The following is a 22,411-nucleotide window of genomic DNA, read 5'->3' as shown; positions in this document are numbered from 1 at the left end:
CATCTTATATCTAAATCAGGTTTTAATGGTAGAAACATGCACATGAGTACTTTCACTCAAGCACTGAATTTAATACAAATTTAGGGTACTTGAATGTTTCCAGTTGAAACCTGTACACTTCCACGCCACCACTTGTATCTATCTTTATCTCTCTAGTTACTTTAAAAAGATTTTTCTATACAAAACATATAATGAATCTATGAAATAAAACCAGCATCAAACGGTGTGGTATTCTATGGCATGAAATGGTGATCTTTGGTGTTTTAATGTATGTTCTTCTATCGTAATCTGTGGTGTTGTACAGTAATCTATGGTAATCCATGGTGATCTATGGTATAGTACAGTATTATACGGTATTTTACGATTATCTATGATAGTACATCCATGATTCTTAAAGATGAGCAGCAAAATACATTTCCCAGCAGACGTTTGGGACCATTAACGCCCTCTGCAGGCCATTTATGAGAAAGCAACGTGATGACGTTTTACCTGCGACGCAGCTTGCAGCGGCCATGCGCCAGTCGCAGAGTTGTTGTGGTCGCGTGCGCGACAACTTGAAGCTTTCGCAGAGGAGCAAAGAGTCAGCGAGGCGAGCACCTGCAAAAGTTTAGAGTTTAAAAAGAGGACGTGGAAGCGGAGGCGTGCAGCGGCGGCGGAGCGACGTGCCGAGCGGACCCGCTTCCTCCTTCTGTCTGACGGCTGTGAGTGTGACAGGACAGGAGGGACTGCCATGTAGCCGAGGCAGAAGAATGAGCAGTCAGCACACCCCAGCAGAAGGGACAGACGACCACACGGACCAGCAGAAAAATGAACTGGAAGCACTCGCCTCTATCTTTGGAGATGATTTCCTGGATCTGCGGAACAAGGACCCGTGGAAGGTTAGCTAGCGGTGTTAGCTTTGCCTTTATTAATAAGCTGCTGGCGGATACGAGTTGACTCATCATTACTGCTCTTAACTGTAATACGAAGGACTCGTCGACTGTATTTTCAGGTGAAAAGGCCTCCAGAGGTGCACCTCTGCCTGCGGCCCAACGGGCTGAGCACGGGGGAGAGATGCTACGTGACTGTGGACTTGCACGTGAAATGCCCCCCCACATACCCAGACGTGTGAGTACTGACCCCTCACCTTTAGTGCACTCAGTGCCCAGACGCTCCAAAACGTGAGGGAAGTCTGATTCACTTCACAAGCACAGATGCAACTCGTGTAATAAAGCCCAAACACTGGCCTCGGGTCAGGAAGTGCAGAGACTCAAATGTAGAGACTCAGTTAACAGTGCTCTTATTCATCAGCTGTCCACATACCCAGAAATTCTGGAAACTGCTTGTCAGGAAAAGTCATTGTTGAGTAGCCTGTTTCTGTTTCAGTGCTCTCAGAGTAACTTAATTTTATTGCAAACTGTATTACCATCTTTATTCATAAGATGGGACACAGAAAAAGCTATAAAACATGAGATATTCACCAGATTGTGGGATTATAATTTTGTGACATGGCAGGATTTTCAGTTAGCTTTTTCTTTCTTATACTCGTTATACATATACTCACATTATTAATGTTACAAATGGGATTAAAACAGCAGTCCTGAAGCACTGAATTGGCACAGCAGCATTGTGCATTGTTACATTTTTTCATTCCTCTCTGTTCGCGGTTATAGTCTGAAAAGAGTATTTCTCTCATGTGCTTCAGCACAAGAATAAAAATACCACTCTGCCCGAGAGCTTAATATCCTCACATGTATCTGAAACAGAGTTGTCTTGTGTCACAAGACACAGTTCAGAGGAATCTGTCTTGTGTTCCCTAATTGATAAATCCAACATAATGTAATAACCAGCAAGCCAATGAAAACCTCATGAAACCGAAAGGAAAGGAAAGAAATTACACAATTATTCCAGACTGTTCAGTGTGTTAATTGCTGTGTTTTATTTTGGTACCAACCAAAGTGCATCTGTAAGGTCACATCCATGATCCCTTCCATTTTTTCTTCAGTCAGTTCCAGATTTCATCTAAATGTAGCCACATTTAGACTTGATTTCATTCAGACAAAATCCCTGCACTGCTACAGGGCTGGATTAACAGGCTAGAGGGCTACTGGGAGTGACACGATAATGTTCTTTAACGTGCCCCTACTGCCCCCCCCTTACTCTGTTTGTTCGCTCTCCACATTTCGTTATTACCCGTTCCTTCCAGTGCGCAAGTTAGATATAAAGTAAAAATATAATAATGTGAAATAGGACAAGATCCAATAACGCATGTTGATTTAGATTTTATCCACATGAAGCCACATGATTGGACAGAAATTAGACAGATGCTGCATATTTCTCTACATACCAAACTGGGGTTTTCAACATTCCAGGGCAGCAGCTCCATGTACCTGATGGTAAACCAGGCACAGTCAGTACAAACAGCCAGTGTGGAATCATAAATGTCACCCGATTACTGGTGATCATTCACTCGTCATAACTTGTGTCTTGGGTCACCAACAGGCCTCCGGAGCTGGAGCTGAAGAATGCCAAAGGTCTGTCAAACGAAAACCTCCAGACTCTTCAGAGTGAACTCACCAAGCTGGCAGCAGTGCGATGTGGAGAGGTGAAGCTGCACACACGCATGCATGTACATAAACAAACACAGTATCGACACAGGCAACTATTAACCCACCTTCCTGTCCACCCAGGTGATGATTTACGAGCTAGCTGGCCACGTCCAGGGATTCCTGAGTGAGCACAACAAGCCTCCATCGAGCTCCTTCCATGAGGAGATGCTGAAGAACCAGCGGAAGCAGCAGGAGAAACGAGCCCAGGAGGAGCAGCAGAGGATGGACCAGCGGCGCAAGCAGGAGGAGGAGATGGTTAGGCAGAGAGACGGGAAGCTATTCATGCTGGATTAGTTTTATCTGGTCCATTCACAAACGATCATGTGTTTCTTCTTGTGGGTTTATCTTATCTTCTCTGTGCAGTTTGAATTAAATCACTGTCAAAAACACTATGAATAAATCCATCAGCTAATTAAAAAGTGATAGACTTATATATAGCCATCTAATGTTGGCCTTCCCTTAAAAGACTCCATAAAAGTCCTAGTTGATCAGGATGTTGACTGAGGTGTTTTTCATTGTTGTAGGAAAAAGAGATCATGGCTGAAATCCAAAGAAGGGAGGAGGAGAAACGTGAGGAAAAGAGGAGGAAGGAGATAGCCAAACAGGTGTCTGCGCTGCACTCTTTCTGCTGATCTCCATAGAAAAGCACACGTTTGTGTTATATCACCTGCAAAAAAAACTCCCTCAGGGACGAAAACAGTGTTTTGATTTTAACCTTTTGTGTGGCGCTGCATTCACAGGAGCGACTTGAGAACATGGAACACTCAGTCCCGGCTAACTCCTCCCTGTTAGGGAAGAGCCCGCCCAGCCCGGGGGGAGCTCCTCCTGAACTGACTGAAGCCAAGAAAGCAGCCGGTAACCGCCGCCGGACTACCTCGAACACGCGCCACAGGTATAAACCAGCTGAATACAATTACGGTAATATGCCTCTCATGTTGAAGAAATATTGTAATAAAGCCTCGAGTTGCATCTGTTTTCCCAGACGTGACACGGTTAATGAAGACAACCACCGCTTGCAAGAACTTCTTCACTTCAACAGCAGCACTTTTGGAGAACTTGTCGTCCACAGAGGGAAAAGCTTAGGTGAGCCGTCTGAGACGATGCAGCTAGTCTGGTGGATGAGCTACTTTTAGCCACTCCAGTAACCTGTTTGTGCGCCTGTGTTTATGATTCTGGTAGGTGTAAGCGAGAGGCTCGGCCGTAATGTTTATTACGGATTTGAGGCAAACTCAGGAGACTTTGCTGTGATCTACGAGTGGTCGCTGCACTGGAGCAAGAAGATGGGCAAGTTCTTCACCAGCCAGGAGAAAGGAAAGATTGACAACTGCAAAAAACAGGCAAGTAGTGAAGGAGCCAGATGTAGCCATTAAGAAGTTAATGGTTAAATAATGTGTTTGTATTTTTGTTTAGATCCACGGGGCAGAAAATGAGTTCAACTCCCTCCTGCGGCTGGATCACCCAAACTTGGTGCACTACATGGCACTGAGCTCCACTGAGAAGGAGGACTGCCTCATGGTAAATCTGCTGGTGGAGCATGTGGCCGGTGTTAACTTGAACCACAGCCTACTCACCCACGGCCCGGCCCCCCTGGACAAACTGTGCCATTACACGGCCCAGCTGCTGGCCGCTCTCGACTACCTTCACTCCAACTCCGTGGTCCACAAACAGCTGGGGGCGTCCAGCGTGCTGCTGGACTCCGAGGGCAACGTTCGACTGACCGATTACAGCTTGTCAAAGAGATTCTCTGACATCTGCAAAGAAGACATTTTTGAGCAAGCCCACGTGCGTTTCTCAGAGGACACAGCGATGCCGACGAAAACGGGCAAAAAAGGGGACGTGTGGAACTTGGGGCTGATGCTCCTTGCCCTGAGTCAGGGGAAGGAAGTGAAGGAGTATCCAGTGACGGTGCCAGGCAGCCTGCCTGTGGACTTCCAGGACTTCCTCCACAAGTATGTATGGATGAATAGCTCACCAGTGCCTGAAAGCAGTTTAGCAGTGTTTCAGCCCATTTGTGATAAGTTTTCATTAGCTGACTGTTTGGTCACCATTTCCACTCATCTCTCTACACTGTGCAACTTTCTACTGCTTTTATTGCTGTCAGAGTCATGCTATTATTATGTGGTAATATAAATGTACGTGCTTAGTGATTTTAAAACTATAATTTTGATGACAAAAGCAGATTGCAACTAAATGCCTTTGTTTTGTCTGACCATCTGCCCCAAAGCCAAAACTTCCATTTGCTATGAAATAAGACATAAGCAGCAAATTCTCAAATTGAAGAACCTGGGACCTGACTGATTTGACTGTCAGTTAATGGACTGACAAATTTCAGTTGATGAACTGACTAATGGTTGCAGCTCTACACTGAAAATGTGATGCCTTAAAGTCAATCAATTGTCTTTGTGAGTTGATTTTAAAACCAGCAAATGCCTGAAAGAAAGGAAAAACCAAACACTCTAAGGAGACTGGTTTGCAGTAATGTGAAGCATATTTGTTGTAAATAGGCTAAAACATGCAAAAACACTGACTCGTTCCTTTTAGGTCATGAGGTTTTATATGCTGTGTATGCTTTGCCTGCTGTTTTCAGTGCTTTTCAGATTTTGTTGTTTTATTCATAAGACTCAGGTTGTTCGAATGAAATCTCTATTGCACCAACATGCTTCGTTCATTTAGATTCTTCGGGCCTTTTCCTTGTTTTTGATGTGTCTGCTTTGTGCTGTCAGCCGACCACCTGCACAGTGCGCAGCAGTACAGCAGACTAGATTGTTCTTGCACATCAACAGAGATTATGGCACAGTTGGACGGCCTGCCATACTGAACGTGTCTTTGTCATAGATGCTTATGCCTGAACGATGCTGAACGCTGGACAACCCAGCAGCTTTTGGAACACTCCTTCCTCAAGCCTCCATCGCCTAGAAACCTGCCACAGTGCCAGGACTCCAGCCCAGAAGGTGATAAACATATACGTGTAGAATGTTTAAAGGAAGTGGACAAAATATTAGAAACACCTTTTGAAAATTCAGTAAAAAAAACAAAACAACAACACTGTTGAACCTGAGTATCCTAAAACTGAGTCAACAATAGAAAGATATTGCATTTCCAAGCAGCAAATTTGAGAACGTGGAAGCAACGTTTGGCATTCTTGATTGATAAATGATGTAAATTATGACTGACTTATCAAAAGTTCTGTAGACTGTCAGCAGTATTATTCATTGCAGAGTTATTGCATTACATTGCACAGAAGTTTCCATTTTCCCAGGCAATAAGTGTATATAGTGTAAAGGAGAGGGAGCTCCATTCCCAAATTTGTGATGCCATACTGAAATACTAAGAAATGGATAGAGTAATTTGGCAATATTTCAGTAAACAGACCAACAGTTGGTTATGTTTTCTGTCATCTCAGATCTCGCCGTGGACTTTGCATCATCAGTCATCCCACGGAGTCACATCCTCAATGCTCCATTCAGCTCTGGGGTGCAGAGGCAGTTTTCTCGCTACTTCAATGAGTTTGAGGAACTCCAGCTTCTTGGAAAGGGAGCCTTCGGTGCCGTAATTAAGGTAAGCACTGTCTTTTTTTTCTTTTCTTTTCTTTTTTTCCACACTAGCCTTATTTGAGGATGACGTTACACTTGCAAGAAAGCTGGCTGTGATTTCTTTATGTCCACTTTCCCCCTCTTACACCTCCAGGTTCAGAATAAACTAGACGGCTGCTACTACGCCGTGAAGCGCATCCAGGTCAACCCAGCCAGTAAACAGTTCAGACGGATCAAAGGCGAGGTGACGCTGCTCTCGCGCCTTAACCATGAGAACATCGTCCGCTACTACAACGCGTGGATCGAGCGGCACGAGACGCCCTCGGTGGGGGTGCTGAGCAACACTGACAGCTCCGAGCCTCTGAGCACTGCCGACAAGGCCCCACAGTGCAAAGAGCCTCCGCGGCGCCTCAACGAGCTGGGCCTCCCTGATAACGTAGAGGACATCGCACCGCCTCCGGCCCTGTCGAGCTCAGTGGAGTGGTCCACCTCCATTGAAAGATCCTCCAGCGCCAAATGCAGCGGACACCAGTCAAGTGATGAAGAGGACGATGACGACGACGATGAAGAAGATGTCTTTGGTGCTTCTTTTTTGTAAGTTTTTTTTTTTTCTTTTTTGTGGCAGTCAGTCCAACAAGACTTTCTTAAAAACTCTTTATATATGTTTTTTTTTTTTTTTCTGTTTCAGGCCATCAGATAGTGACTCAAGGAGTGACATCATCTTTGAGAATGGCGATGAGAGCACAGACGAGATGTCACAAGTCGAGCCAAGCAAAAGGCCCATGATCGACGCAGTGGAGAGCACTGACTCAGAACGACCTCTCCTTATAGCACATTACCTGTACATACAAGTAAGATTCACTGGCCATGCCTAATTTTTTTTACCACTAGAGGTCCCCGCCGTACGTCTAATGGATGTTTTCTGTTCCTGACAGATGGAATACTGTGAAAAGAGCACTTTAAGGGACACGATTGATCACGGCCTGCACGAAGACCAGAATCGGTTGTGGAGACTCTTCAGGGAAATACTGGATGGCCTTGCTTACATCCATGAGCAGGTGTTTATGTATTACTATTGCCATCCTCCTTTAAAGCTAATTAGCCTAAATCACTTCTAGCCTCTAGATCTAGATTAAATTGTAGCCTCGATTTATTTTATTTATTTATTTTTTTTTATACTTTAAAATCCATTGCTTTTTGGATGGTAATAGCAGTAACTTAAATCTTATCAAGAAGGAAGCTGTGTTTTCAGTTTCTTGTGGCCACGGAGATCTCATCACCCATCCTCCTCTCTTTTAGGGCATGATTCACAGGGACTTGAAGCCTGTCAACATCTTCCTTGACTCACAGGACCATGTCAAGATTGGAGACTTTGGCCTGGCTACAGACCATCCTGCTAATGTGGTATGCTTTATGTGTAGCTGTGTCTCATTCCTGAGTTTGAAAGAGAGTCTAAATCTACCTTCTGCATCTATCTAGAATGTATAACTCCAGTGACGAAGATGGTATGAACTTGTGGAGATTTTGTTTGTCTCTCCCAGGCTGCAGGTAAATTTGAAGTGGAGGAGAGCGGCTCAGTAGTGATGCCCAAACCAGACCCGACAGGTGCAGAGAGTTTGAAAACACAGTTTAACTCAGTTTTGTGTGATTCACAAATACTTCCCTGACACTTTGTGTTGCTTATGCCTCACTGTTGTACAGGTAACATGACAGGCATGGTTGGCACTGCCCTCTACGTCAGTCCGGAGGTTCAAGGCAACACCAAAGCCACCTACAACCAAGTAAGAGTTCAGATTTTCATTAAAACATGAATAAAGTTTAAGTTTGTGCAGCTGCGTCGAGGTGACTTTTTAATTGCAAACTCCAAGTTTGTTACGCTCATGTCGCACAAGATTTCCTCCACTGAGTATACTGAGTGTTGGTGTCTGTTTCTGTCCTCAGAAAGTTGACTTGTTTAGCCTTGGCATCATCCTGTTTGAGATGTCCTACCGGCCCATGCCCACGGGGGCTGAGCGCATCTCTGTCCTGGGCCAGCTACGAGGGGTACGTCCATGTTCAGGACAGGGAGAACCCCATCTAGGTAGTTTGGACAGCAGTGGGATTTCAAACTGGCCTGTTACTTACCTCATCTCTTTTCATGCTGCAGGAGCCCATCATCTTCCCTGAGGACTTTACTGCATATGAGCAAGGAACACAGGTGAGGACACCGTAGCACAGCATTTAATATGAATCTTCTTTGTGTTCTGACTCCTCAAGCAATAAAAAGGTTCTCCATGTTTTTATTTTTATTTTGTATCCATCAGAGGAAAGTGATAGAGTGGCTGCTGAACCACGACCCGGCTCTGCGGCCCACCACCCAGGAACTGCTGAAGAGCGAACTGCTGCCTCCGCCACAGATGGAGGAGTCGGAGTTACATGAGGTGCTGCAGCACACCATGGCCAATATCAACGGCAAGGCCTACCGCACCATGGTGGGCCAGCTGTTTGCCCAGTACACCTCTCCGGTCATGGATTACACCTATGACACAGACCTACACAAGGTATGGCTACTTCTTGAGTTTGTTTAGTTTATTTTATAGTTTATTATGTGTGGCCATATTGTATTAGTATTGTGTTTGACTCAACATGTGACAGGTTGGAGTGTTGACATGTGTGGTGTGCAGATAAAGTGCTAAAAGCTTAATGAAAATAGTGGCCTGTTGATTATTTGTGCAACCAACAGCATAATTTCTTTTTAGGAAAAACATTAGGTAGATTTTACACATGTTCAGAGGGAAGGTCGTGGCTGACTTTTTGAAAATTTAGGGACTTTATTTAATGTGCAGTCCTTAGAGAAAAGACTTATGTGTGCTTAGGATATGTACTGAATGTACATTAATGTAAACAGTTGTTCCCCTCTCTACCTGAAGATGTCACTGCAGATGCATGAATTTTTGCACCAACCCCTCTGTGTTACCTCACTCATCTGGTCTGTATAACCGACCAGCAGAAGGCCTGTTAGTGCTTAATCGATGTCTCCTGATCCCTAACAGAGGCTGTTTGTTTGGTCTCCCTCCAGGGCAGCTTCAGCTTCAACAGTGCCAAATTGCAGCAATATGTGCATGAAACAATCACCAGGATCTTCAAGAAGCATGGTGAGTACACTACGCTTGTTTCGCCTTTGTTGACTCTCCACTGCAAACCGCTTGGACTCCTGACCTGCTGCAGGCCTGTTTTAGGGACCCCAACATCTGCTCCAGTGAGTGGCGGCTAAACAATAAGCACACTGTTGGGCAAAGCATATTCTCTGCAGGTGCTAGTGTTATTTTTGTGCACTCTGCTGATGACGTCCAGCTGTACTTATTTATTTATGCTCAGTTTGTATCTCCTCACATGCATCACCTCTTTAGGGGTGAGGGTTATATTATCTTATGCTGATGTTGCAGTCGTACATGATGTTTGTTTTCAGGTGCCGTGCGTCTCCAGACACCTCTGCTCCTCCCCAGAAACAGGAAGCTGTATGATGGTAGCGAGCTGGCCTGCTTCATGGACCACAGCGGAATGCTGGTTACACTGCCCTATGACCTTCGCGTGAGTCCAACACACACACACACACACACACACACACACACACACACACATAACACACGTGCAGGTGTGCATGTCCGCGCTTGCACACAAACACCACTTACACAACTATTTGGATCAGTGCATGCAAACACACACCAAGTGTGAGGCTGCAATTAGTGGCTGCCTTGAGATCCTGCTACCTCAGGAAACCCTGAGGACTAAATGGTTGTTTCCACACTGATTGATTACAGCCTGGTATGTGCTGACTTCATTGTCATTACACAAGTGCACCTAATGATTTACTCTCCTTTTACTTTAGATGGCGTTTGCAAGATTCGTCGCTCGTAGTAACATAACACATCTGAAGAGGTAATGTTAATTGAACACATTTCTATGCCAATAATCCTTTGTTACAGTAATGGCAATGGTCATCTGTTAGCTAAAAAAAACTTAAAACGGTTTTACAAAGTTCTCTGCAAACAAGCTAGAAGCAAAGTTCATTTATATGCTACTAACTTACTGGTATTTATAAACCACGCTGACTGTCTTATGCTTTTCTCTTAAGGTACAGCATCGAACGCGTATTCCGCCCCAGGAAGCTGGATCGTTCGCACCCAAGGGAGCTCCTGGAATGTGCCTTCGACATAATCACACCTGTCACTAACAGCCTGCTCCCTGATGCCGAGACCATTTACACCGTCTCTGAGATAGTCCAGGAGTTCCCTGTTCTTCAGGTTATACACATGAACCGCCTGTGCTTTGAATGATCCAGTGAGCTGACAGTTGGTGCCGCGCTGCCTTGTCGTTTGCTGATTTGCGAGATGCATCATTGTTCTTATTATTTTCCTACAGATGCCATCACCGCAGCTTGCCCTGTCGTTGTTTTTTCCCTTTTTACTTCCCACTCACATTCCTGACATACCAAAGTATGTGTAAGCCTGACAGATTTACTCTGGATTTATTATTTACATAGTAAATCTGTTATGTGCAGCTCTGTCCACTTCCTTCCTTGCCTTCCAGTACAATCCATTTCCTGTCCACACATCCCAGTGCTGCGTCACTCCCCAATGGTAGTTCTCCTTGCATGTGTCATGAACCTAATCAACCCAGGCTATGGCCTCTGGTTCATCCCTCATAGATCCTGTTTCTGATCCTCTCCTCCACCCAGCTCTTTGTGCGAAAGCTTTTAAGAACCTGTGAGTCAGACAGAATGAGAGGGCAGCCGGACACAATGGTCATTATTCACTGAGGTGCTCATTGTACAGTAGTGCTCTTGCTTTTGACTGTAATTGCAGCTGAGAGGATTAAAGGTGTGTTTTGTGACCACAGGAACGGAATTATAACATTTACCTGAACCACACCAGCTTGTTGAAGGCCATCCTGCTCCACAGCGGAATCCCTGAGGACAAACTGAGCCAGGCCTCAAACATACTGTGTGATGCCATGGTCAGTGCAGGTCACACATGCATCACAGATGTTATCCACATTGCGTCTCCATTGCTGATATTCCAGTATGAACATAGTATATAGTAGTGGTAACATTTCTGTGGCCCCTTTTTTTTTGTAATTGTTCCAGAGCGAAAAGCTGACCAAACGTGAGGTGGAGGCAAAGTTCTGCAATTTTTCACTGTCATCCAGCAGTGTAAGTGTCCTGTAGGTGCACAGACCTTCTGTAAAAATAGTCAGTCCTGCAGCAACTAACTCGCTCTCACTCGTAAACATTGTGATCTCTCCTCTGTTGCGTCCAGTTGCAGACGCTGTATAAGTACATAGAACAGAAGGGGGATCTGCAGGACCTGGCGCCACTGCTGACATCACTCACCAAACAGAAGACTGCCGTCACCCAGCTGGCAAAGCAGGGCCTCAAGGACCTAGAGGAGCTCACAGTGCTGCTGCGTAGACTGGGAGTTAAACTGCAGGTGATTTGGATTCTGAGTGAATGAATGTTAAAAGAAGAGATTTTTTTCTCCCCTTGTAACACAGATGTATCCTCTCTATAGGTGGTGGTTAACTTGGGCTTAGTGTACAAAGTGCAGCATCACTCTGGGGTCATCTTCCAATTTGTGGCTTTCATCAGGAAACGCAAACGAACTGTACCGGATATAGTGGCTGCTGGAGGACGCTACGACCATTTGGTAGGTTTTATTGTTTCTCTTTAACATGACAAAAAACTCTAGGTATTATTTTACAAACGTGGCCCACAGGTTTTGTTCCGCATATGCATGTATGTGAGCCACATTTTTTCCACCTTTTAAATATAGCTCTTCTGTCTGTCTTTCATTAATGCCATATGATGCTGCGTTGGTGATTCTGTCTACGTGGTATCTTTATATGGGTTCTTCTATGTGCTCCTAGATCCTGGAGCTTCGAGGGCCCGCTTCCACAGTGCCAGTGCCCTCCGCAGTGGGGGCCAGTGTGGCTCTGGACAAAGTCTGTGCTGCTATAGCCAACATGGAGGAGCCAGTGAGAAAGAGAGAGAGAGACACACACACACACACACACACACACACACACACGCTGGGATCTGACATTCCTAATTATTGTAATGAAGGAGTTGCAGACAGTTGCATATTTAATGGTGCCTTATTACAGCAGGCAGCCGCCACTCAGCCACTTTTAGAAACATGTTAATAACTATGATCACTGTGATGCTTTGACGCAGTAGAGTTATTTTTGGAGGTGCATCATTTCTATATTTCAGATTCAGAGTACGGTACGAAAATGCCCAGAAAACTGCATGTAGGTCTGAGGACAGAGAAGAGCACAGAAATTTACTACGGTCATTTAACCACAGGTCACTGCATCTTTTAGTATTTGACATTTTTTTTGTCACATTCTGTTTTTCCTCTCTATCAGCCATCGGTGAGCTCCTGCGATGCGCTGGTGTTCCCAGTGGGGCATTCGTCAATGTCCAGAGCCATCAATGTTGTTCAGAAGCTGTGGAACAGCGGCGTCTCTGCAGATATTGCCTACGATGTCTCACAGGTTAGCGGCTTCCCTGGTATCAAGCCAGTTTTGATTTTAAAGTGCTCTGTGAAGCTTTGTTGTAAAGACAATTATGATTATATTCTGTTATTCACCAAAATGCATTGTGTGTATCATTGAGGTCTTACAATAATGTTGAATGCATTTCCGTCCTCATAAACCAGAGCCATTTTTTGTCACCATCTGCAAATCAGTGAAACAGTGTGACACCCTCGGGCAGAATAGTGCATCCCATCAAAAACTTCAAATGAAGCCTTTATGTTTGATACTAATGTCTTCAGTTAGGATCTGTAATCTGAACAGTTGTTCAGAGTGCTTCAACTTTAAACCTACACTTGCCTGCATTTCTGACTTTTTTAATTTACCATGAGAACAAACTGTCTTAAAGGCTTGTAAGCTTCTTGCATTTTTTTTTTTTCTGATCTGGTCAAAAGGAAAGCATAATTAAGCATAATTGCAAGTATCAAAGTGCAGATAATCGACATGTATGTAACATTGTCCAGCCAGTGCCATTATGAACCAAGCCTAAATATATCCCAGCTAAAGGAAGCAGAGTCCACCTCTCAGTAGGTCACTCCCTTACTGTTGCTTCCGGACCTTCGAAAAGAGGAAATTTGCAGAGAGGACGTTGGTAGAACAGCGCTGTACATGTTCAAGAGGAAAGTTTAATTGAGTTTGTGTACACACACTAATGACTATGTAACCGAGCCATCATTTTTGTCGTGTGTCTGAACCTAACCACATTTCTGACATTGGAGGTCCTCGAGTGGGTGATTTCCTGATGCCCCTCGTCTTTCTTCTCCTGTAGTAACTTCATCCCTCCTAAAGAGGGCAACACCTGACTTCCGTTCTCGAGGGCAAATGCCCCTCATCTGTCAGCAACAGACTTATCATGACAGCATCAGAAATAGTAAACATCCCAGAGAATAAGCTGCACTTTGTGGTTGCTTTTGAAAGAGTCTTACTGGCCATATTAGGACAATACGACAGAGTCATTTCTGCAATAATTGCCTCAGTCATCTGTTAGACAAGCCTCCAATAACGTTTTTTCGATAAGCTCTTTTTAGAGAAACCCGTACTGTGATTGGAGAGCAGCCAAGCTGAGATCAGCCTCTTCAAAGTGAAGTTATTTATCTTCTGCTCCAAAAGTCCCGATGCCATGCCTCTGTCACATTCTTCATGTTTATGTGACAAACTGATCTCAGCCTTGTGTTTGTGTGTTGGTGTGAACGCCCTCCCTGGCATATTACTGTGCCCACATTTAAACGCTCCTCTTGTTTTTTCCGCCTTTACCCTTTTATAACCTATTGTTGTTTTAACTTTCCGCTCCTGCAGTGGAGAAGTGTTTGCTTTAATGGTCGTCATTGTCTTTCGCACTGGCACGGAACATAAGTGATTGGCCACCTTCACCTCCCCTGAGTCGCTCGACGCAATTAGGAAAGGTTGGGTTTGGCTGAAAACAAGCAGCACTGTGTCCACATTGTACGCCGTGTTTGTGTTTGTTGATTATGTATGCAGGCGGTGGCTTTGACAAGTGGCGAGAGGGTGAGAACACCTTGTTTGGACCTCCTCAACCATCACTCTCACTCCCCCACTAGACTTTTGTTAACACCTTTCACATGCAGGCCTCTTAACGGGCTGAATCTACAGCTTTAATTCATCCTCAGGAGACGGTTCCACTCTTTTAGCTTTTATTAGCCAAATATGGCAAACCCCTTCCACATGCAGTCAGCTTAGGCATATGGCCCAGAGCTGCCCTCCGGCCTGCAAGCGCAGTGGCTTACCTTTGACTTAATTTGTTCTGCCAATGTGAAAGTTGTAAGAAAAAAAAGTTTGAGTGCTTATATGATGATGAGGTGAGGTGACTCACACACTCTCACTTGTGGTATACAAAAGGGTTTGCTCTGCACCGCTGTTAGCTTGCCCGACCCAGATGAAACCCATTGGCTTGGTGAGAATAAATTGGGCCGACACAAACGTATAGATACATTCACACCATTTTGGTCTCGGCTCAGTGAGCTAGTTCCAAGTAGAACTCTACTTAACTTGACTTACTGCCGCTAAAGAAGAATTTATGAGGCAGTGAGTCCAGTGTTCACACAGAATTAGCTCTCAAGATTTTAATTTAATGAATTTTCTTAATGCTTTAGGCGAGTGGTATGTTCACTCTGCACTCTGAACTGGGTTCAGTAAACACCCTTCCAAACTGAGCCCACACAGCATCCTCAAGGCCCAACAGTGAAACATGGGGAAAGAACATCATCAGAATTTTTTATTCATAGAGGCTGTATTTTTTTTTTTAATGCATGCCCAGCTGCACCCTCACATTGTGTTTGAGAGCTAATTCGGCCTTTTTTCGTTTTGTGTGTTTAGTCTCAGGAGACGCTGTTGGAGCACTGCAGGCTAGCAGGCATCAACTGTATAGCCATGGTCTCTGACAAGGAGGGAAACTATGTGAAGGTAAAGAAGCCTTACAGTGCAGCAAAGTATAGTGCCGTAGTTTTCTGAACACCTGAAGTCTAACTTAGACTAAATTAGACTACAGCACATTTTGAGAAGTCTTTTTTTCATATAAGAAAACAGATTTTCTTTGAGTAGCATTGCAGACCATGGTGTTTGTATGATGTTGTATGCAGCAGAACATGTTAAAGTCATTTTCTGTGTTCAGGTCAAATCCTTTGAGAAGGACAGACAGTCTGAGAAACGGATTCCCGAGTCGGACTTGGTGGACCACATCATTCAGAAATGTCGGACCAAATTCTTTGAGGAAAGGAACATCAGGTAAAGAGGTTTTGGTTTAATGAGCTGCTCAGATGTCCGAGTGATGTAAGGGGGTGTTCTTACACAATGTTGTCCTTGTGCCCCTGCAGAGAGATTTCTGAAAGCATGTCTCTTCAGAACCCTAAAGGATCACTGCTCAACACCACAGGTACTGTGTTCAGACCAGTCTGACTACCACATAGTTTTTACAGTCAGCCTCTATATGAAGCTTAAACTGTATATTTGTAACCTTAAAGTCTTAACGCAGCACGAAACAGAACACAAAACAGAATATTGTGCTCAATGTGGCTAATCCCAGTGTTGAATTTTCACTTCTGGCATTCAGATGATTTGGTACCCAGTGTGACAAACAAGTAGTGCAATAGTAGAATAAGTGTTGAATTTCACACAGCTTCTGGCATGCACACAGGTAGTCTTAGTTAACTGCTAAACAAAGGCAGTTTTCACTGTTGTCTCTTTGGAATGTGTAAATGTGAGATTAGGGTGTGATTAACGGTTGGCTTTCGGAAACAGCCTTATAACTTCATAAACTGTGGTAACGTCCCAAGGTTCTTCAGAACAGCACGGGAGCAGCGGCAACATGAATGTAAACGTCATCAGCCCGGAAAAAGTGTCTGCGAGTACCAGACGACGCTATGAGACTCAGGTTTGTGATACACACACAGACAAACACACAGATCTCACTTTGTGCCCTCTTTCATGAAAGAGACAAGTGGAATCAAAGCATTTATCATCCTTTAGCTCACAACCACTATGCACAATAACCTCACAGTCTAGTGTAAATCTCCCATTGGCATTCTGCTCCTTCTACTCTTGTTTCTTGTCTCCTTTACTGTTTTTAAAAAAACCCACCAGTGGTTAAATCAACAAGCCTCAGACCGATAATGAAAAACTTTGGCAAAAAATTGCATCCTCAATAACATTTATCAGCAGAGAGTGTTGGGCACAAGCACTGTTGAGCTCACAGGCCCACCTGTTCTAAATCACGATCACTTTAGGGACATCCCTCTCCGTTCTAAAGCAAAACACGTTCACCTATTCGAACGAAAGCCGAGCACTGTCGGACCCGTGTAAAAACTTTGTTTCAGGAGCAAGTTCTTGCTGCCAGGTCTCGACTTGCGTTGACCCATTGACCCACACCAACAGTGAACATGTTTTTTCCAAGTCCATACTATGAAATCAGTAGCAGTCTCTCTGCCACTGTCCTCTCTTCTTCTTTGTATTAAACTTTGGAGCATTTGTCAGTAAGAATACGGCACCTTCAGGTCAGGCTTGTTTGCTTACAAAATGATTGCATCTCAAGAAGATTTTTTTTTCCCCCTACTGGTCCATTTTGATCATGAGAAAAACTATTATTTTCTTCCACCCTTTTCTTTCTTTTAATTTGTTTCTCTCTCTCTATCACACTTTTCAGATCCAAACCAGATTACAGAACCTCGGTAGCAATTTGCAGAACAAGAGCAATGACATAGAGGTTCTGGCAGTAAGTCCTTTGTTTGTTTACCCCTCCCAGTCCCAGCTCCCCTTTTTTCTTTTTGCTCTCCCACCTTATCTTTTGAATTCATGTGTGAAATCACAGAGCGAGGAAAAGGGCTTTTGATAGCTAAAACAGCAAACATCACAGGGAGCAGCCCTTTTTATAGTGATTCGCCTTGCGCTAAAATCCCCCGCTGGAGGTAAAGATGGCTGTGAATCCATTCCAGTCGCTACAGAACAATGAACACTAAACAGAAGGCAGCAAGCGTGTCATTTCGGGGGATGTAAATGGCTGCCATATTGAGTTTATTTGTGGTTGCATTGTTGATTTATGGCCAGATATTCTCAAAGTAAATCGTCCCCGCTTGTCTTATTTACCATGTCGCCGCATATTCCAAATACATCTGTCATCCTTGTTGGGGTCTGGACTGCATCAACAACGAAACAGTAAAAACAAGTTATTGAAACATAACAGGCATAATCACCTTGATTCTTGTAAGCCATTGCACAGGCCTGTACGTCTCTGCTGTTGCCTGTCAGCAGCCTGCTTGTCTATCAATCAGACTGGAACACGCAGTCCTCATTTCATTTCAAACCAAAGCCCTTTCCTGTTAGAGGGACATGGGTTGCTGTTGTTGGTGAGAGCATTGTGAAAGTGGAATTATAACTAATTTACTGATGTTGGAGTGGACTGGATTATCTTGTGGTGAAAGAATTACACAACCTACTTGGCAGCGGGTCAATATTTTTAGCCGTCTGGCCTCTTCCCACCAAAATATGGAATGTGTTGTGTTTTATTCTGTTGTGGGGTTGTTGCAACATGAGATATGTCTCCATTGTGTTTTTGTGTAAGCCTATTTGTTTTGTATCCCACAGGTGGACCTGCAGAAGGAAACGCTGGTCAACTTCCTGTCTCTGGAGGTTGGTTCCATACTGGCTTCATCAAGACCACTGCAGAGTTCATAAAACGCTACATCCCAATGAAGGGCGGGGGGGGGAGGGGGAAGTGGAAAGAACGGCCAATGGAGGTCAAGATCTTAGACAGGAAGAGGGGATCCCGTCTCCTTCCTTACAGTCCGGTCTGATGAGGAGCGCAGTGAGGGAACACCCCTGCCTTTTCCTAAGGCCTGGGAGCTCCGCTGAAGAGACTTGCACTCCATTAACAAGCCTTACATATGTGGCCAGCGCACATACTACAGTTAACAAAACGCACACTTGAGAGGTGTTAATATTCACATTCCAAACTCGTGACCACGGCTGCACTCGTAAAAAAAACCCTGGTTCCTAAGAACAGACGTTTCAAAAAAGACTTTAATTATATTGTGCTAAGAAACATGAAGAAAGCTGAAAAATGCTCTTAACACCACTGTTATATAAGCAAAAGCCTCCACTCCATAAATGAATGGGCCACCTATACAGTCGGCCCCTCGCAACACATGTGTCAAAGAAAACACATTTTGTATATAAAATGCGTGACAATACACAGTGGGTATAGCCAGGCGTGCAGGAAAGGCCTGTTTTAAATATGGCAAATTACCGCAAGTCACACAAGGAACCAAGGAAATCTATAAACCCAGTGTAGCTTTGTACATTCAGTGGCCTACCGCACGTGACATGCAAAAATATACTCCAAAGCTGCAGATGGAAAAAAAAACATTTATTCTTTCATCTACTTTTCTGTTAACAAACACAAAGAATATGATGCCATGTGAGACATTTTGTTGGCTGGTCGGTACAACGTTTGACGTGGTAATCTGTGCGGGGTGATGTTGATGTCTCTCTTTTCCTTATTTTGGTTTAATGCTCTTTCTCTCTCATTCCAGTTTGAAAGCAACGACCAGTTCAACAGCAGCGTGAAGACTCTCCTGTCTCGTCTACCCAAGCAGCGCTACCTGAAGTCCATCTGCGATGAGATCCACCATTTCAAAATTACGAAAAGGTGCGAAACAGCAAAACACAAAGCAAAACACATTCTTGGAGATGCATCTTTATTTTCTGCCCAGTCTAGCTAGCTATGCTATTGATAGTCTAAATAAGACAAAGAACCATGTTACATATTAGCGGCTCAGTGAGCACACAGGTACAGTCCATCCTTAGGAGACATGAATGTCTGAATTTGAATGCAATTTAACTAAAAACTACTATTGTGGAGCTCATTGGGGTATTAGATGAAACGTGAGAGAACACCAAAGTCAGTAGGATTCATTGTCTCTGGACCACGAATGTCTACGAAAGTTTGAGCCAGTCCATTTAATTTCTTCACTTCACTGCATAAGTGAAAGCACTGAAAGGTCAGGGAGCACCATGGTTATTAAGAATTGTCCTCGGGACACCATGGATTTCTTTATCAAATTACAATCCAATCCCTCCAATAGTTGTCGAAACATCTCACTAAAAGCAAAAATGTCACCCTGCTGGTGGCCAAAGTCCAACATGGTCATCCACCCAATAGGTTTTGGTATATTTCAATAAGACCAAATGGCACACTGAGCGACCAGCATTACTGCCCTTACATCCATAGTACTAGCATGGCTAACATCCTGACATCGAAACGTTGAGTGCTTGATATTTGCTACGGTGATACTGCAACATTTGGAGAGCCAATCACATGCAATGTCATCCTGTCATAGCACGGCGTCTGACCACACCACTCTCCTCTACGCTGTACCAGATGTAATGAATGAGTGCAATTATTTGTAATGAATAAATAATACTCAGGAAAATCTGGCAATCAAATAGAAATACAGGAAATATTTAAATAAGATGAATTACAAGAATCAATAGTTGGTGCCTCGTCTTTAGTGCCTAATGTTTTTAACTTTTTCCCCCGCAAGAGTTAAGAAACCACAGGAACGTGATACTATAAAGACGTTTTCCGAGCAAAAAGTTGTAGACATCTCATCTCAGCAGGAGCCTTCATGGAAGATGGACCAGAGACCCCACGGCGCCCACATGTTTCCATCCACCACTGACTTGTTTTTTTATTAAAATGAAACCTGAGGCAAACAGTGGAATACATTCAAGACCACTTAAAAAAGGCAAAAAAAGGCAGACTTCCTTTTATGGGCTGCTGCCACTCCAAATCTCCGACCAAGCCCCCACTCTCCAGGTGTAACAGTGACAGTCAGTCCTTCAAAGAGAGCTGTTAGACGGATAACTACTGCCTTGCAGAACATCAAATCCTCATCTGATCCCATTTCCTGAGGTGAAATCTGGAGAAGGATTAGCCTTGTTTGGTCCTCTGATGTCTGTCTCTTAAAACCCAACTTGATTGACACTGTAATTGTAGCACAGGGGTGCAGGTTCAATTCATCCATTACTCTTGGTTGTGGATGAAGCTGTTAATATTCCCAAGCTTCCCAACAGATTTTTTGTCAAAGCCCAGGTTAAATCCTCTGTGTTTGAGCTGCTAGTGTTGTGGTGCTTGTGAATGCCCATAGAGAGCAACCCTGTGAGGGATTCAGCGGATTTTCTCTTCCATGAATGAGAAAGTAACAAAAAAGCAAAAAAAAAAAAAAATCAAAGCTTCTCTTTTTGGCTTCCCGTCAGCCTCTCCAGAGCAGTTGGTTTTAATTTCCTGTCTCTGCTGTGTGTTTGATTTCCCATTTAGGGGAAAAGTCTCTGCTGATAAATGAGCAACAATGGATATATTCAGCATGTGTTTTTATGTGTTTGTTGACTTGTTTTCATCGAACGTGGGCAGGCAACTGAGGCCAGATGAGTGGGCTAAAGGGCTCATGCAGTCACCTGGCTGCAGAGAGACCACAAACTAAACTTATCCCCGGGGCTTCGCAGTCGCAGAGCTTTCCTTTCAGCCAAAGCCACTGTGGGCAGGACCTGCACGCACGACCTGTGTGTCCAGTGCTGTTTTAGCAAGACTACGGCCACGCTAGCAGCTCTGTGAGGCTGCGCTCAGGCACAGTGGTGCTTTGAGCAGAATGCTGACATCAGCATACTAACATGTTGGTGGAAAGCAAGTACAGTGTTCACCATCTCAGTTTTAGCAAGTTTGGATGCTAACATTTGCTAGTTAGCATTTAGTAATACATATTACAAGTATTGAGGTGATGTTCATTACTGTACTGAGTTATGGGACTTTCATACTGTGTACATGGACTCCTGTCAGGATTGATTCCTGTGTTATTTCAATAGGACCAACTAAGCTAATAAGAAATCCAAAATCTTGGAAACCCTTCCAGCTGAATTTCATTGTCCCGATTTTGAGATGTCCCATTTGGAAGTTCTCCACAGTGTTATTTTTTTGTTTTTAATATCCTTTTGAATCTTATAAATGACAGATGTTGTCCTCTTGCAGGGTGGCTGTGGTGGTCTTATACAGCTACAGGGACGATTACTACAAGATCCTTCTCTGAAAACCAAAGGGTTTCACCGGCCTGGGAGATGTCCTGCTTTGCTGGAGGCTCGATAGACTCTCTGAGACTATTTTCATCCTTGGACCTATAGACTCTGCTTGAAGATTCAGAACTTTTCCATTTGGAAAGCCGGAGCCCAAAAGACATGTGATTTTTTTTTTTTTGTTTGTTTTACTTTTTGAATGGCAATTCAGCCATTTGATCCCAAATCCGTTACTTTCCCAAGACCTTCCAGTGAATTTCTTTTTTTTTTTCCTTCTCTCCGACAAATGCAGACAAGGACTTACTTGACTTATTTGCCTTAATAGACTATAGAAGTTGAAAGAGAGGGCTTTTTACTGAAGATTGTGTCATAAATGCAACAATTTTACATTTAAAATTAGCCACAGGATGGATAGTAGGAATAAATCACTTTTTCCCACATGGAGCTGTGATTTTGTGTCTGTTTTAAGTTTAGAGCGTAACACCCCTTTGCAGCCTGGCTATCTAGGTGATCAACAATCTGATGATTCCTCAATAAGGGCATGCTCATCATTAATACGTATGAATCCAGGTATTGCTCAGTAGCGACTGATGTTGGGAATATTTGAGGAGTTATGAAAATATCTCCTCTCAAATAGCACCGCTTCTGCTTCTGATAGTCTGTGAAGGCTTTGTGTTGCACTTACTGACATATTCAAGGCCTGGGAAACTGACCCTAATGTTTGCTTTATTGATCCTTCCGGAGAAGCTTCCTCACCTTGAAGTTTATGAGCAAGCTTTGGCAGACAAGTCAAAACAGCACAGTCTGCACTTGGGATTATCCAGGTTTCCAGGTCTGGCATGTCTTTCTGTTTGTCAGTGTTTCATTAGCCCACTGGATAGATGAGGTCCACTTGCTTTTCGCTAGTACTTAAATCTCAGAGGACACCCCCCACCCACCACAGAAACAACCTACCACCCCTAAACACATCTGCAAGTGCTACTGAGATAAGAGAACAACCATGGTAAGCAAAGGGAAAACGATCAGATTTAAAGCAACTAAGAGAGGACAAATTCCCATTTGGGGCAGAAATGCAGGACCAGATGTGCATGAGCCTGCAAATCTGCAAGTGAGTAAAAAAACACTAACAGATACCATCTTGGA

General features: G+C 44.0%; 1 protein-coding gene across 2 annotated transcripts; it reads left to right on the top strand.

Annotated features, from left to right (window-relative positions):
• Positions 1 to 635: 635 nt before the first annotated feature.
• Positions 636 to 21,443, top strand: eif2ak4 (eukaryotic translation initiation factor 2 alpha kinase 4). Of its 2 annotated transcripts, XM_070841898.1 has the most exons (38): positions 636 to 878; positions 992 to 1,107; positions 2,482 to 2,584; positions 2,670 to 2,843; positions 3,113 to 3,193; positions 3,329 to 3,480; positions 3,571 to 3,671; positions 3,768 to 3,925; positions 3,999 to 4,537; positions 5,424 to 5,539; positions 5,992 to 6,146; positions 6,276 to 6,715; positions 6,810 to 6,972; positions 7,057 to 7,179; positions 7,421 to 7,525; positions 7,663 to 7,726; positions 7,823 to 7,902; positions 8,063 to 8,164; positions 8,268 to 8,318; positions 8,425 to 8,661; positions 9,180 to 9,255; positions 9,570 to 9,691; positions 9,990 to 10,039; positions 10,236 to 10,404; positions 11,000 to 11,116; positions 11,247 to 11,312; positions 11,419 to 11,589; positions 11,671 to 11,805; positions 12,026 to 12,133; positions 12,527 to 12,655; positions 15,029 to 15,115; positions 15,324 to 15,436; positions 15,526 to 15,584; positions 15,985 to 16,082; positions 16,851 to 16,919; positions 17,789 to 17,833; positions 18,736 to 18,851; positions 21,228 to 21,443. In XM_070841898.1, the coding sequence occupies exons 1-38, from the start codon at positions 750 to 752 to the stop codon at positions 21,283 to 21,285; spliced, it is 4,977 nt and encodes a 1,658-aa protein (XP_070697999.1). In that variant the 5' UTR covers positions 636 to 749; the 3' UTR covers positions 21,286 to 21,443. The 2 variants fall into 2 exon arrangements, with proteins under 2 accessions (XP_070697999.1, XP_070698000.1); XM_070841899.1 differs by lacking the exons at positions 15,526 to 15,584; positions 15,985 to 16,082; positions 16,851 to 16,919; ... (1 more) ...; positions 18,736 to 18,851; positions 21,228 to 21,443 and having other exon boundaries at positions 11,748 to 11,805.
• Positions 21,444 to 22,411: the final 968 nt, after the last annotated feature.

The sequence above is a fragment of the Pempheris klunzingeri genome, chromosome 13 (assembly GCF_042242105.1).
Source record: "Pempheris klunzingeri isolate RE-2024b chromosome 13, fPemKlu1.hap1, whole genome shotgun sequence".
Classification (NCBI taxonomy): domain Eukaryota; kingdom Metazoa; phylum Chordata; class Actinopteri; order Acropomatiformes; family Pempheridae; genus Pempheris; species Pempheris klunzingeri.
The sequence above is the reverse complement of the archived record's forward strand: the minus strand, read 5'-3'. Positions and strand labels throughout refer to the sequence as shown.

Excerpts from the sequence above, each read along its gene's own strand:
- eif2ak4 (XM_070841898.1), top strand. The coding sequence starts at position 750 with ATGAGCAGTCAGCACACCCCAGCAGAAGGGACAGACGACCACACGGAC. Across the intron at positions 3,481-3,570 it reads ACCTCGAACACGCGCCACAG|ACGTGACACGGTTAATGAAG; the intron begins GTATAAACCAGC and ends CTGTTTTCCCAG. Across the intron at positions 18,852-21,227 it reads CATTTCAAAATTACGAAAAG|GGTGGCTGTGGTGGTCTTAT; the intron begins GTGCGAAACAGC and ends GTCCTCTTGCAG.